General features: G+C 48.7%; 1 protein-coding gene across 8 annotated transcripts in view; it reads right to left on the bottom strand.

The window, feature by feature from the left end:
* The window catches only part of Rapgef1 (Rap guanine nucleotide exchange factor 1), a 100,488-nt gene that overhangs the window by 36,386 nt on the left and 50,318 nt on the right, over positions 1-13,784 (bottom strand). For all 8 annotated transcript variants that reach the window (XM_048812842.1, XM_048812843.1, XM_048812844.1 and 5 more), the window contains 5 exons: positions 5,129-5,217; positions 4,079-4,231; positions 3,260-3,380; positions 2,721-2,904; positions 1,110-1,610 (listed from right to left, as the gene is read on the bottom strand). In XM_048812842.1, coding sequence (XP_048668799.1) covers positions 1,110-1,610; positions 2,721-2,904; positions 3,260-3,380; positions 4,079-4,231; positions 5,129-5,217 — 1,048 coding nt within the window. The remainder of the gene's footprint in view (positions 1-1,109; positions 1,611-2,720; positions 2,905-3,259; positions 3,381-4,078; positions 4,232-5,128; positions 5,218-13,784) is intronic.

Below are 13,784 nucleotides of genomic sequence, written 5' to 3'. Positions count from 1 at the left end.
GCTTCCCTGTGCTGAGGGAGACGCCCAGGGGACATTCCTGGCATAGCTGCTGTGTACCCCTCACCAGTACCCTGGTCTCTAATGAGCAGGCTTCCAGGACAGATGGGAATGACATCACTAGCCCCACAGAGCTGGCTCTCCCTTCGCTGGGAGGAGTGGGGAAGCCACACCTTCACAGCGGCCTCCTCTCAAGGTCCAGCTGGCTCAAGGCAGCCCTGCTACTTTAACCAAGCCCCTCCTCCTTTCTTAGAGGAGGGGTGCTCTGGTCTGCACTCTGGAATGGAGACCCTATTTCTAGTTTGTAGGGTTCTGTGGCATGCTTCCACCCAGGCCAGGGAATCCTGGGACCATTGTGGCCACATGTATCAAAATGGTGACAGCTGGTCTGCCAGGGAAAATCAGGGAACAGTGCCAGGGAAGTGGGAGGCAGAGGGACTGGTGACTGCGATGTGCAACAGTTAGGGAGCTGGGAGGAAACGGAGCTTCCAGAACGCTGCTTAGTAATTCTATGGCAAATCTTCAGTTGGAAAATATCCAAACACAAGTATTCAATGTTTTAGATCCACCCCAATGCTGGTAATTTCTATTAAAACATCTGGTTCACAAGGCATCCTCGGCCCCTCCTGCAGGCCACCTCAGGTCATTCTATCAGCATGCGGTCCTGCATCTGCAGATAGGACAGTGTGTACCCAGGGTGCACCCGGTGTTTTGCTAAACGGGGGTCCTTAGAAAACCACCCCGTGGGCACCAGGAGGGTTCTGTTCAAATATCCACCTCACTTTACACAGATATTGCTGCAACCTGTCCTGCGTGCCCCGACACTTGTGTCTTCAGGCCAAAAGGTCAACTGCCTCTACCTGAAGAGGACAAGCACTCAGGAAGGGACCAGTGTGAGACTTTACAGAGACCACTTACGGAGAGGTCAACTTACGGAGCTTTGAGAACAACCGTCAGTGATGAGAGCACAGGGCTCCCTGATGTGGCCACCCTTTCATGAAACACCCAGGCCCCTGGCTTCACTTCAGACTAATGCCTGAACTACCTGAACCCAACCCACTGTGCTCTAGCTTACACAGTGCACTTCCTGATGGAGCTCGACAGAGGCTTACTGTGTTTGTTTTTCTTCTCTGGTAGAGGAGGTGGCTGCTCTGGATCCCCCGCTGACTCAGGAGCAGTAAAATCACCCACAAACTCGATGGGGGCTGAGGAGCCTCCTTGCTGAAAGGGGAGGACAGCAGCGAAGGGCGTGTAGGGGAGAGCTGGGGCCGGGGCCGGGTTCTGTAGGTCGTCCTCGGGGATGTTGTCGTACTGCGAGGGGTGCCGCTCATAGGATGCCCTGCAGCCAGCACTGTCCGAGGCCTGGGAAGCTGCGCTCCGACGCTTCTTCTCAGGCAAAGCAGGTGGTGTGTCTGTCTGCCGCCCCAGGGCAGAGGGTCCCTCAGACTGGGGACAGCTTCCAAGAGGCAGCTGGAAAGGATTGCTGGGAAACGGAGACCCAGTCTCCCCCAAGGACTCTGGCAGCGGGCTAAGGTTGCAGGCCACGTGCTGAGGTATCTGGTCTGTGTTGGAGAGGTCTTGCTGGAGGAATTCATAGTCAGGATCATAGTGATCTAAAAACCCAACAGGAAACATGCCTGTCAGCCACGAGGCCCTGGCCAAACAACGAACCCCTTCCTACTGTGCCCAGTCTTGCCTCACAGAGGGACACAAATGTGTCTCTGCTCTCTTCTATGCAAGTTCTTGCTTTATCTGGTATTGTTCATTCTGCTCCTTGACTGTCAATCAGATGGGGACGTGGCTGTACTAGTCCTTGCACTTTGTGCTCACCCCCACCGTATATTTATATTTATTTATTTCAGGAGGTGCTGGGAATTGAACCCAGGGCCTCATGTGCATGCTACGCAAGAACTCTGTAGCATTGAGCTAAATCCCCAGTCCTTTCCTATTTTAAAAACATTTATTGCTTTAAAAAATATTATAAACACCACAGAAAACATGGCAAACCATCATAAAAATAAATATCACCCACTCCCAGGATCTATCATCTTTGCTTACATTTGATGTATTTTCTGGGTAAACAGTCCTGGGTTTTTCCATTCATCAACATATCATAAGTGATTTCTAATAGCTACAGATGATTCCACTAAACAAAGGTACCATAACTCATCTGATTCCCAGCATTGGTTCTCTAGTGTTTTCAGATTACCACCAGTCCTAACGATGCAGGGATTAATGTCCTTGAGAGAAATCTTGCTATAGGTCTCTGATGATGCTCTTAGACACATCCTTGGAAGTGAAAACATCTCATGCATGGGACACAGATAGCGTAGCACTGTCAAACCCTTGCCAAATGCAGTCGGCCCACATGGTCTGCATTTGGCACCAGCCACAACTGCCTGTGTAACTCTGTCCAACACTGTCAGGGGCGCAGGGCTTCATTTAGAGATCCAGGTGCAGGTGGCCATGAGAATGTAGCACACATTGACAGGCCATCCGCGGGCAGTGCTCACCTGAGCGCCTGACTCTGAGGCTTTGTGCTGATACAAGTGTTGGCTTCCTTGAAGGCCAGACACTAGCCTCATTTTGCAGATGAGGCCTGGATTTTAAGTGATATGGTCAGGGTCACCTAGTCAAGACTGGCATTAGCTGGGACTCAAGCCTAGGATGGTATAGTCCCAAGAAACCAACAAGAAAGGAGACAGGAGTTGCCTGAAGCTCACCTAGTGTTTCACAGCTTGTGTTCCGGGAGCACTGTCCACTGTCCCTGTCCAGAGAAGAGAGCTGCTCATCCGACTTGCTGAGCTTGCCTATGCTGCTGCAGGGGGAGAGGCGGGGAGACTCTCCGCCATATGAGTGGCTGCCCCCTGACAGTCGCCTCTGTGCATAACAGTCAACCTCAAAATCCTCAGAAAGAAAAATAAAACAAGTCAAGTCACTTCTGAGAATGGTGGCAGAGACTGAGGACAAGGCAAAATGGGCACATTGACTCAGAGAAGGAAATAGCCCTGTTCAGAAACCACTTCTGATGTCAGCAATACAATGACATATAGAGACAGAAAGGAAGTCCTGGTGGAGGAGTGGACAAAGATGTCCTCAGGAGATGCCCTGTGGCTCCAGCCTACCTACCAGCCCCCTGGGGAAGAAGGAGGATGACACAACCCCACCCTCACAGCCTCTCCACCTGACCACAGCAGGGCCTCAGGGTCAAATTCCCAACCTCCACCCTTCACCTGTGCACACAGCAGCAGGGCTGCATTACCTGCCTATTAATTCCAACAGGCAAACTGGAGCCACTGGTGGCCCGACTCATGGGGGCTACCACAGCCACCCGGGTAGGGGACGGTGCTGACTGTCTTTTCTTGGGTGGCAATGCTGGTGGACTGAAAGAGACCAAAACATGTAGACAAACCAGATGTCACAAACAAGAGTGCTTTAGAGCCAGGCGTAGGGGTGCATGCCCATAACCCAGCAACTTGGGAAGCAGGGCAAGAGGTTCGCAAGTTCAAGGTCAGCCTCAGCAACTCAGTAAGGCCTTATGTAATTTATTGAGACTGTGTCTCAAAAAAATAAATAAAAAGAGCTGGGGGTGTGGCTCAGTGGTTAAACACCTCTGGGTTCTATTCCCAGTATTTAAAAAAAAAAAAAAAAAAAAGAGTGCTATTAGAATATAGGATGTGGGTGAGGCTATTTCATTACCAGCTTCTCCACACCCAATTTCCACACTTTAACTACCACCTGCTCCTTTCCTGCCAAAATAAAAAGCTATTAATAACAAAGGAATGAAAATCAGAACACTCCTTTTTTTTCTGTTCACAATAAACCACACCAGGTTTCAATGGCTATGGCTAAAAGGAGAGATGTAAGTAGGGTTCAGAGCATGTGAAAAGCCCCTAGACCAGGGCTAGAGGACCTCAGAGTCTACTCTGAGCAGGGCCAAACCTCCAGAGCTCCTGAGAAACAGGGCATGAACCCCCCAGCTCTTGCCCCAACCACACCATCTTCCTGTTTTCTCATTCTACCATCCATTTCCCAAGTGTCCTAATTAAAGGAGGTGCTAGAGAAACAGGGAGACGATCACCTGTTATCAACCACCCTAATGCCAGGTAAAGGAGGCTTGGGGGGCGCAACCTCTTCATCTGTGGAGTCTGGGAGCAGCTCAGTTGACGGAGACACACCTGTCGCCTTGTTTAGAATCTCCATCTCTCGGTCTGTCAGGGGGAGCTCAGGCTGGCTGGAGAGACAAAAGAACTCAGGATTACAGAAGGTAGCACGGCATACTCAGGTCCTGAGGGGGTGAGAATGTGAGAGGGTGGGGAAGTGACGGGCCTTGGATCAGGAGCCTTGAGGTTCCAATCACATCTGATCACTGGTAAATTAGCAGGGCTTGGCCAAGTTTCCTGACTCTGACCTCAGTCTCCTTACCTGAAAATGGATTCTTTGGATTAGATGATCTAAATGTTCTCTAAAATACTCCAAATTAGGCAGGCACAGACCTATAATCTGAGCAGTGCAAGAGGCTGAGGCAGGAGGACTGTAGGCCTCAGCAACTCAGCAAGGCCCTTTCTCAAAATAAAAAATAAAAAAGAGGCCTTGAGACGTAGCCCCCAGGTTCAATCCCTAGTGTAGGAAAAAAAAAAATTTAAAAATGCTCCAAATTCGTGTCTTAATTTCCCCCAGGGGCTCATAGAAATTACACAAGGTATTAAAACTGTCCACATTGCCCTCAGTTTATTCTCTTGAGAAAACTAATATTAAAAACCCCAAAGCACTCTCAAGTCAAACTCCTGAAATCCATGTCCTTGAAATTTCTGGGTGTGAAATGAAGTTGCTCAGGAAAATGCTTGCATTCAGGAGGCTGACAACAGGGAGTCACCTTCCTCCCCTGGATATACCTGCACCATCCTCAGAAACATGACGGGGGTGGGGGGGTGGGGGGGTAGTATTAAACCCCAGACAGGCGAGGCCACACTTCAAAACATTAAAGTAACAGGTGTTCACCCAGAACCTACCACTGAAAAGGAACCTGGGTTCCCCAGCCGCCCCCCGACTGCCTACAGGCTCTCAACTGATCAAGTGAGGGCTGCCCTGACTGTGACCACCATGCCAGGAGGGTCTGGTCATCACTTACCCGTCAGGCTTGCCGGCCGGGGAACTGGGCTTTACTGGGCTTGTTGGAGATGGCCGCCCTTGCTTCTCGATGGTCAGCCTGACCAGCTCCTGCACCAGCATGGGAGAGAGGGACACACTGAGCTGTGCCACAGGCAGGGGCCTGTCTGGGCTCTACTGCTGAGTCCGCTTTTGTGCCCACACACTTCCTACGTAGCCCCTACGCATGGATTATCACTGTAGGTGACATGCATGGCTTCCCAAAATGGCCCCTGCCCTCCAAAAATACCTTCATAGCACGTCAAGGGGTTTCAAATGCATGAGACACTTCCTCTTGGAAGGGGAAATAGCGAACCCCACAGTCTAGAAATGACTGTTCATCACACAAAGTAAATTCCCAGCAGAAGAGATTCCCAGTGGGTTTGTGGGGATGGCGACTTTCTATTCTCTAAAGCCATCATGTCATGTGCTCGGGGACACCCACCTGGCTCAGCTGCTGGCTTTGGGTTTCCCAAAGTAAGCTAGCTGGCCTCGAATGTGGTGGGAGCTGGCGCTTGAAGAGGACTAGCTGGGGTCTTGGTCAAGGGACAGGGAGTCAAGGTCATTACTCAAGAAATGACCTTAGAACAGGAAAGGAAGAAAGGAAATGAAAGAAAGAAGAAAAAAAGGCACTTTTTTTTTGAGAGAGAGAGAGAGAGAGAGAGAGAGAGAGTTAGTTAGTTTTTAATATTTATTTTTTAGTTTTCGGTGGACATAACATCTTTATTTTTATTTGTATGTGGTGCTGAGGATCGAACCCAGTGCCGCATGCATGCCAGGCAAGCGGGCTACCGCTTGAGCCACATCCCCAGCCCCGAAAAAAACACACTTTCAAAACAGGTCAAGGCCTCTGGTTTTCTCAGGTGAAATGCATCCCCCAGGCTGAGGAACTCTGCCCCTGCTCCTCCTGTCTGCGTATCACTCAGAGCATAGGCCACTTCCGTCACCCTATGTCCACTGCCCCCCACACACCACTTTTTTACTTGGATTGTCTTCAGTTACTCTGACCTACCCCAGACCCTGATAAGAGGAACCAGTGCACACACTTTTGTGTCCAACTTCTTCATTTAAAAGCTTTAGGGACATATAATTCACATGCCACAAAATACCCATTTGAAGCATGCAATTCTGTGTTTGGTGTCTGTATGTAAGAAATTCTGTACCTGTTCATAGTCACCCTCGAGTCCCCTCAACTCTGCCACTCTGGCAACCACCAGTCTACTTTCTGCTCCACAGATCTGCCTATTCCGTCCCTCTACGCTCAGCATGAACAGCCATGGTTCTGGGGAGCATGGGTGGTCTATTCCTTTGTGTGGCTGAGTAGCACTCCCATGTGTGAACACACACAGCTTCTTTATCCGTCCTCTGTGGATGGACATGAGCACAGCTATGTCCACTTTCAGCACGGAGGCTACCTCTGAAGTTAGAGGGGATGGCAACGATGCAAAGGTCAACAGAACTATACTGTGCTGAGTCAGGGACTGCAGAGCCTCCAAACTGAAACCACACCACAGGGAAACAGCAGCAGGTGCTATGAGGAAGGCAAAGCCAACGTCCTCCCCAGAGCCAAGATTCAAACCCTAGAAAAGAAGATGGAGATGACAGAAGGAGCAGCAAAGGAGAAATTCACCAATGTCCACAACTGTGGGTGATGATATAAGAAAGCCTCTAGCTATGACATAATAAAATAGAAACCTCCTGATGCAGGGTGAGGGAAGCGTCACTCTGGACAGTGGATGACTGTCCCAAGACGACTACCAGGATGCATGCTGAGCCTTGAATATCTGCATTATAAGAACTCTCCCCAAGGAAAATGCTATGGATGTGTGCAAAAATCCACCCACCAAAGATGAATTCAGACCATTTGATTACATCTCTGCTAACAGGTACTGGGGATCTAAGTCATGAGAAAACCCAACCAGGGATCGCTCTCTGGCCATTGAGAATGAAATCACAAGAGCATGTGACACAGCAAAGAAAGATGCTGTAATACAGACTCAAGTAAAAGAACAGCCCCAGGAGGTACGTGCGTGTTTGGGGAACAAAACTAGGTTGAGAATTTATGTAACAGAAACAAGTATGACTGTGGAACATCCTTTATTTTGTTCCTGTTTCCTAGATTTCCTGAAATGAATATACATTACTTCTGAAACAATAATTAAACAAATGCATGCCTCCAACAGCCCCTCAAGGCCCACTGGAGAACCAGATTCCGGCCACCCCACTCTGCAGCAGCCAACGTCTGCTTGTGGAGAAGTGTGGGAGGTGAGGTTTCAGAGCCACACCAGCAGAGGAGGGAGTGCGTATGGCTCTGGTCACCATATTTACAAGTTAATACTCAAGGACAGCTTGCCAGCTGGTGACACAGACAGGAAGGACACGATGACAGGATGGGAAGAGACAGTGACTTGAGGGAGGTGGCCACTGCACCCAGGGCCTGGAGGAGGGCAGGAGTGGCAGTCTGTCATGAAAGTTCACAGCTCAGCACAGGTCAAAGCACCAGATGAAAGCCATGCAGAGGCTCCACTTTCAGGCTCACAAGTACAACAGGGCAAGAGGAGAGGAGAGTTCTGCGTGTTTGCAGTGGCTGACATAGGTACAAATTCCACCAATTCTTCCTGACTCATGAGCAATCACAATTAGCTTGCTATCTTTCTGGATAGGCAGCGTGACCTCCTGAAATGACAGGCGCACATGCATGAGCGTGCCCAGGTTCCAAGGCAACACCAGGACTGCAGCGACATTCCCTAGGGCCAATCTGCTGCCCAGACTTGAAAGAGGCTGGAGAAGGAGCGGGCAGCTCTGCCTATCTACACAGAAGGCTCCAGTCTCAGCTTGCCATGACCATCTATCTCATGGAGGTGAGCTTGAGAACGCACACCGTCTAGCAGCTTCCAACACCCCCACCTCACTGCCCACTGAAGGTCGTCCAGGCCCAGGACCTCCTCCTGAAGGCAGGATTTCTGAGTGACGGCAGGCCTTTCATCATCTGGAAGCACAAGTTAGGAAAGACTGACATCTATCTGGACTGTGTCTACAGCAGGGGACTATAAGCGAGACCTACCACTAGTTCGCTGAAAACCAGTTTTCAAGACCTAACCAGGTATTTGGAAAAGAAGCTTCCTAAATACATTATACTTTACTTCCATATTTGCTTATTTATACTGAAAATGGCTACAGAGACGGAAGCCTTAAGTGACCTGCAGGACAAAAGTAGGCTCTGGTGCTCAAGGAAACAGCATGATTATGCCTATCTGCCCCCATCCTCCTGGTGCCGAGACAAAGCCCTGTCTGGCAGAGGGGACATGCCACACAAGAAAAGGCTTTCCATAGGAGCCCAGGGGCAGTGGCAACTCTGTAAGATGCCCTGCCATGCTGCCCTGCCACACTGGCCCTCAAGGGCAGGACATCCTGGGAGAGTCCTCAATTCACTGAAAAGCACACCAGGCTACAACCCAAGGTTCCCTTCCTGCTCACATTCATCATATACCCACCATCACTTTGTGCTCCTGTGAATCTCCTGGGTGCCCAAGGAGATGTGTGACCATGGACCAAGACCCAACCCTTTATCAGTTCTTCTTCACATGCCTTGGATCAGGTCTGGGAACCGAGTACAGGATTTTCCTGTAACTGAAACTGCATAATGAGATCAGAGGGGTGTCCAGCCCCAGTGACATTTTTATTGCAGCAAAAAGGGAACTTCCCTGGCCACATCCAAAGTGGTAATAATCCCCCTATATTCTGGTCCCTTGTAATTTATCCCATCTCCTTTCATTTTCATTATAGTCGTAAGTGATGTGGATTGTTGCACCCATTTCACAGATAAAGACAGTAAAGCATGATAACCTGTCCTGGAACTCAGAATGCAAGTGTGCTGGCCTGCAAATTCTGGCTGCCTGGCAGAAAGACTGACTATCCCACTCCATGGCACTGTTTCTACACTCCAGAGAAGAGAGCAGAGAAGCATCCGTTGTAGCTCAGTGCTGAGCTAAATGCTAGAGTGCATGAGCATGCGCCCATTCCTGAAACAGACAAAAAGCAGGGCTACTTTCCACCAAACCAGTATTCCTAGAGCCTCAACAGCTGCATGAAAAGCTACCCGGGATCCTCACATGCAGAGAAGCACAAGAATATTTGCTGAAGAGCCTCACTTGAGTAAGATCCAGAGAATTAGCCTGAACCTCAAATCTGCCTTCAAGAAAAAGGCAGCTATGTATAGAGGGTCCCAGGCCTGGGCCAACAGCTCAGAGGCCTAAGGACCTGCTAGCCCCACAGATGTATTTATTCCTGTACAAAATGAGGATGCTGCAGTCAGCTTTGTCTCTTGCCGAAGGCTGATTTGGTGAGACACAGGGCATAGAAGTGCTCAGAGGACTGTAATTTATAATGCATGCTTTGCAAAATTGCTCAATAGGAAAATCACAGCTCAAGGTGGTAGTCAGGACCCTTGGAGAACCATAGTTACCTGGCCCTGTTGTCACAGCCACAAATTGCGCCTGCCTACCCAGCTCCACCTAAGACACATTCAGCCTAAAGACAAGGAGCCCTGCAGGGTGAGTGTGGCCTAGAAGAGTGCCAGGTGGTGAAAACTAAAAATGTAGTTGAGGCAGGAAGCTATGATTCAAGTAAAAAAAAGGCTTCAGGAGCTGGGTTCAGTGGTGCACACCTGTATTTCCAGCAACTCAGGAGGCTAAGGCAGGAGGAGTGCAAGTTCAAGGCTTCCCTCAGCAACTCAGCAAGGCCCTGTCTCAAAAATAAAAAGGGTTGGGGATGCGGCTCAGCTTTAAAGTGTCCCTAGGTTTGGGGCTGGGGATGTGGCTCAAGCAGTAATGTGCTCTCCTGGCATGCGCGGGGCGCTGGGTTCGATCCTCAGCACCACATAAAATAAAGATGTTGTGTCCACCGAAAACTGAAAAATAAATATTAAAAATCAATCAATCAATAAATAAAAATAAAGTGTCCCTAGGCTCAATTCCCAGTAGCCCTCCCCTTACCACCAAAAAAAAAAAAAAAAAAAAAAAAAGATGCTACAGAAGCTCTGGATAACTGTGGATTCTCTGGACCTTTGTGAGTCAGCTCCACACCCCAGGCCCAAACACTGCAAAGAGCACATGTTTGGTATAGGCTTCCTCTGAGAAGATTTACCAGAAAACATAATTACTGAACTCAGAAAACAGGGTGGGAAGGGGGCTATCAGAGTAACGAGAGAGGTCTATCTTTAAGCCACATTATTTTAAAAACTAAAACAACAAAAGGTCTAAAATCTGAATGTATGAAATTGAAATATAAGCATGATGATTTTTTTAAACTTACAAAAGTATATCCCCAAAACTCTTACAGGAGAAATCTCTACTACCTATAATAAGCTATTTCGTTTCCCTTTCCTCTTCCCCATTTCTTCTCCTCTCCTTTAAAACCACCGCCACAGGTGCCGTGGCTACACCTGTCATCCCAATGACTCGGGAGGCTTGGGAAGAAGGTCACAAGTTAGAGGCCAGTCTGGGCAACTTAACAAGACCCTGTCTTGAAATAAAAAAATAAGAAGGGCTGGGGATGTGGCTTAGTGCTAGAGCATCCCTGGGTTGTTCCCAGTATCGAAACCAAAACAAACCAAATAAAAACATCCCAAACTCAACACGCTGATATAGAGAAATACTCCAAAGATGTAACGAATCAAACAACCCTAAACACACACCCATACAAAGACTTTCAAGTGTCTGAAAATGACTGTGTGCTCCTAATAGGATTGCCTAAATCACAAAAGTAGCACCTCATCAAGTGCGGTGGCACACACCTATAATCCCAGCAGCTCAGGAGGCTGAGACAGGAGGATCAGGAGTTCAAAGCCAGCCTCAGCAACGGTGAGATCCTGTCTTTAAATAAAATACAAAATAGGGCTAGGATGTGGCTCAGTGGTCCAGTGCCCCTGAGTTCAATCCCTGGTACCAAAAAACAAAAATCGCTTCTCCTTGCTATTATTTAGGTAATACAAACTTTCAGTGATTTGAAAGAATCATAGTGGTGGTGGTGGTGGTGGTGGTGTTCATCCTGAGACCACTGTGTTCTAAAGCTGGCTGTGGTGGTAATAGTGTACCAGTGTGCAGGAATACCCAGGAAGTCACCAAGTGGCATGTTCCAGATGCATAAACTGCATTTCAATAAAGCTGTCACCAATGTCCCACCAAGAAAACCCAGGAAGCACAAAAGAGGATCCTACAACTTCTCATAGCTAGAAGTGAGAGAGCTAGTAAAGACTTGCAGCATCGTGTCAAAAGGCATGTAGAAGGCACCACTGAGAGCCGTCCCCAGGCACAAGGCTGGACCTGGACACCACAAAGAGTAACTCTGCACTGGGTGAAACATGTCAAGCATGCCTAAATTCACTCACTCATAATGATAATTTTCTAAAAAAAACATTCATCGGTCATACTAAAGGGTGCTTGAAAATACTCATGATTTTGAAAACTGGTATACAAAAGAAGGGAACTAAGCTCAACATGAAGGTGACAAGGAGAAGTCTCTCAGACACAATCCAGCTAAGGAAATGGCAGATGTCCATGTTCCTGTTCTATAACCCTGAGGAAGCAATGGACACAGGTGTGACGGTTGATGGCCTCTGACACCTCCAAGGGAAAGCCCGGCTCGCTCAAGGATGCAGGGCATCCTCCCAAGCACAAGGCCCTGGTCTGCTGCGTCTTGGATTCCAGCAAGTCGCAGCTGGAGGAGCATGCTCGCAGCACTGCCTGGTGCCCTGCATGGCTCAGATGCGAGACTCCAGGAGCAGCCGCTCTCCACAAGAACAAGTTGCAAGGAAAAAAGTAAAAAAACCCTTCAGACACCGATCAATGAACTCAGAGTATGAACTTTATTTGGATCTTGAAGTAAAAAAATGAGCCATTCAGAAGTAGCAAACCACACCCTGCAGGTCAAATTCAGCCTAGGGCTGGTGTCTGCAAGGCTCTCTAGGTAAGAAGGTCATTTCAAAAAGAACAAAAATGAAAACAAAGGGCTCTCTGTGGCCTGGAATGCCTGCAATGTCCCTCTCTCAAACAAGCCTGTTCCAGAGATGGCAGGACATGGCACCTGGGATCTGCTCCCACATCATCCAGGGAGCAGGTAGAGGAAGAGAAGAAACAAAAGTGGCCATGATGAGGGGAAGGACCTAGGAAACCCCGAGAGGCCTCAAGAGTCTCTTCTCTTTCTATTCACTGTTCTGTTTTGCAAGTGTTGAAAATTGTTCATAATAAAACATTTAAAAATAGTCTGAAAAGGATAAAAGAAATGGCTTATTTGAAATGTCAATGTGGCAGACAGGTGGTTGCCCCACAGTATCTGTTCTTCCTAATGGATTTTCAGCTGGGCATATGATCAAGCTCTGGCCAATATAATGTACATGAAAATTTTGTGAGGCTTTCCAAGAAGCCTCCTTAAAGGGAAAGGCACAACTTCGTATTCTCATCTTCACTGCTGGCTGGAATGTAGACATGATGGCTGGGGATGAAGTGGCTATTCTGAATCACGAAGTAGAATCCGTGTGCTGAGTGTGGCTCTCCTGCCTGAGGGAGGCAGTGGAGGTGGCTGGGTGCACAGGAGGCTCTCTGCCCTCAGAAGGCAAGCCCCCCAGGTGGAGACCTGCGTGAGCTTTGCTCATCACTGTGTTCACCATCTGGCGACAGAGGCGCTCCCTACACACTTCCTAAATAAGTGTGACAAAAGTGAATCTATAGAAATTCTCACTGCAGAATCTCTGTTCTGGTGAAAGTAGTTTTAAGATAACTGGGGAGAAGTTACTGGTTCTTAGACATTGCCAGGTTCAAATCCCACAGGTTCTTTCTCAGTCTGGTCATAGAAAGACTGGAGAAATTCCCTTTTAATGAGGGTGACGCTGTCCTGATTCCATTTTGGGCTGCCTGAAGCCAGTGAGGAAACCCCACCTCTTCTGTGCCAACTTGCTTTGCTCTCGGCAGCATCAGCGTGGTGGAGGGACCCACACAGTGTCACCTAGAAAGAGAACAGCAGCATCTCCAGAGGCCTGAACAGTACAGCAGCTGGATGAGTCAAAGCTGAGCTGAGTGCCTCGCAGGTCAGGCCTCCCGCTGCCTCCTGCCTGCGGGGAGCTATCATGAGGAAGCAGCGAGAGTAGCTAAGGGACTAGCATGAAATCTGGAGAGCAACACAGATCTCTCAACGGCCGCACTGGGCTCCACTCTGAAGTCTCACAGGACTTAATAACTCTGGGGGTGCCAAGGACATAGAAGCAGTCGGAGTAGACAGGAGCCATGCATCCCTGGACATGAACTCAAATTTCCCTGTAGACACTCAGCTGTCCTTACTGGGTGTTTGAGGTGGGAGCCCCTGGACCTTGAGCTAACTGTGACCACTTGGGAGCAAACTGCCACACCAAATAATGCTTTCTTGGCCTTTCTTAGCCCTCCCTTGGGATCCTTGCTCTGCTCTCCAGGGTCCATGCAGGAGGCTTTCAGGAAGCTGTGATCTGGTGAGCGTAGAGGAATCTTTCTTGATATAGAGTAAGTACCTCAGCTATCATTTTGGGTTGGTGGGTAGAAGGGAAGAGAATGCAATTTTTCTGAGCCACATTTATAAATCATGCATTTAGCACCACAAAGTTAATAACAAAC

Source organism: Marmota marmota, unplaced genomic scaffold (assembly GCF_001458135.2).
Source record: "Marmota marmota marmota unplaced genomic scaffold, marMar, whole genome shotgun sequence".
Lineage (NCBI taxonomy): Eukaryota > Metazoa > Chordata > Mammalia > Rodentia > Sciuridae > Marmota > Marmota marmota.
This window is presented reverse-complemented; position numbering and strand designations above follow the sequence as displayed.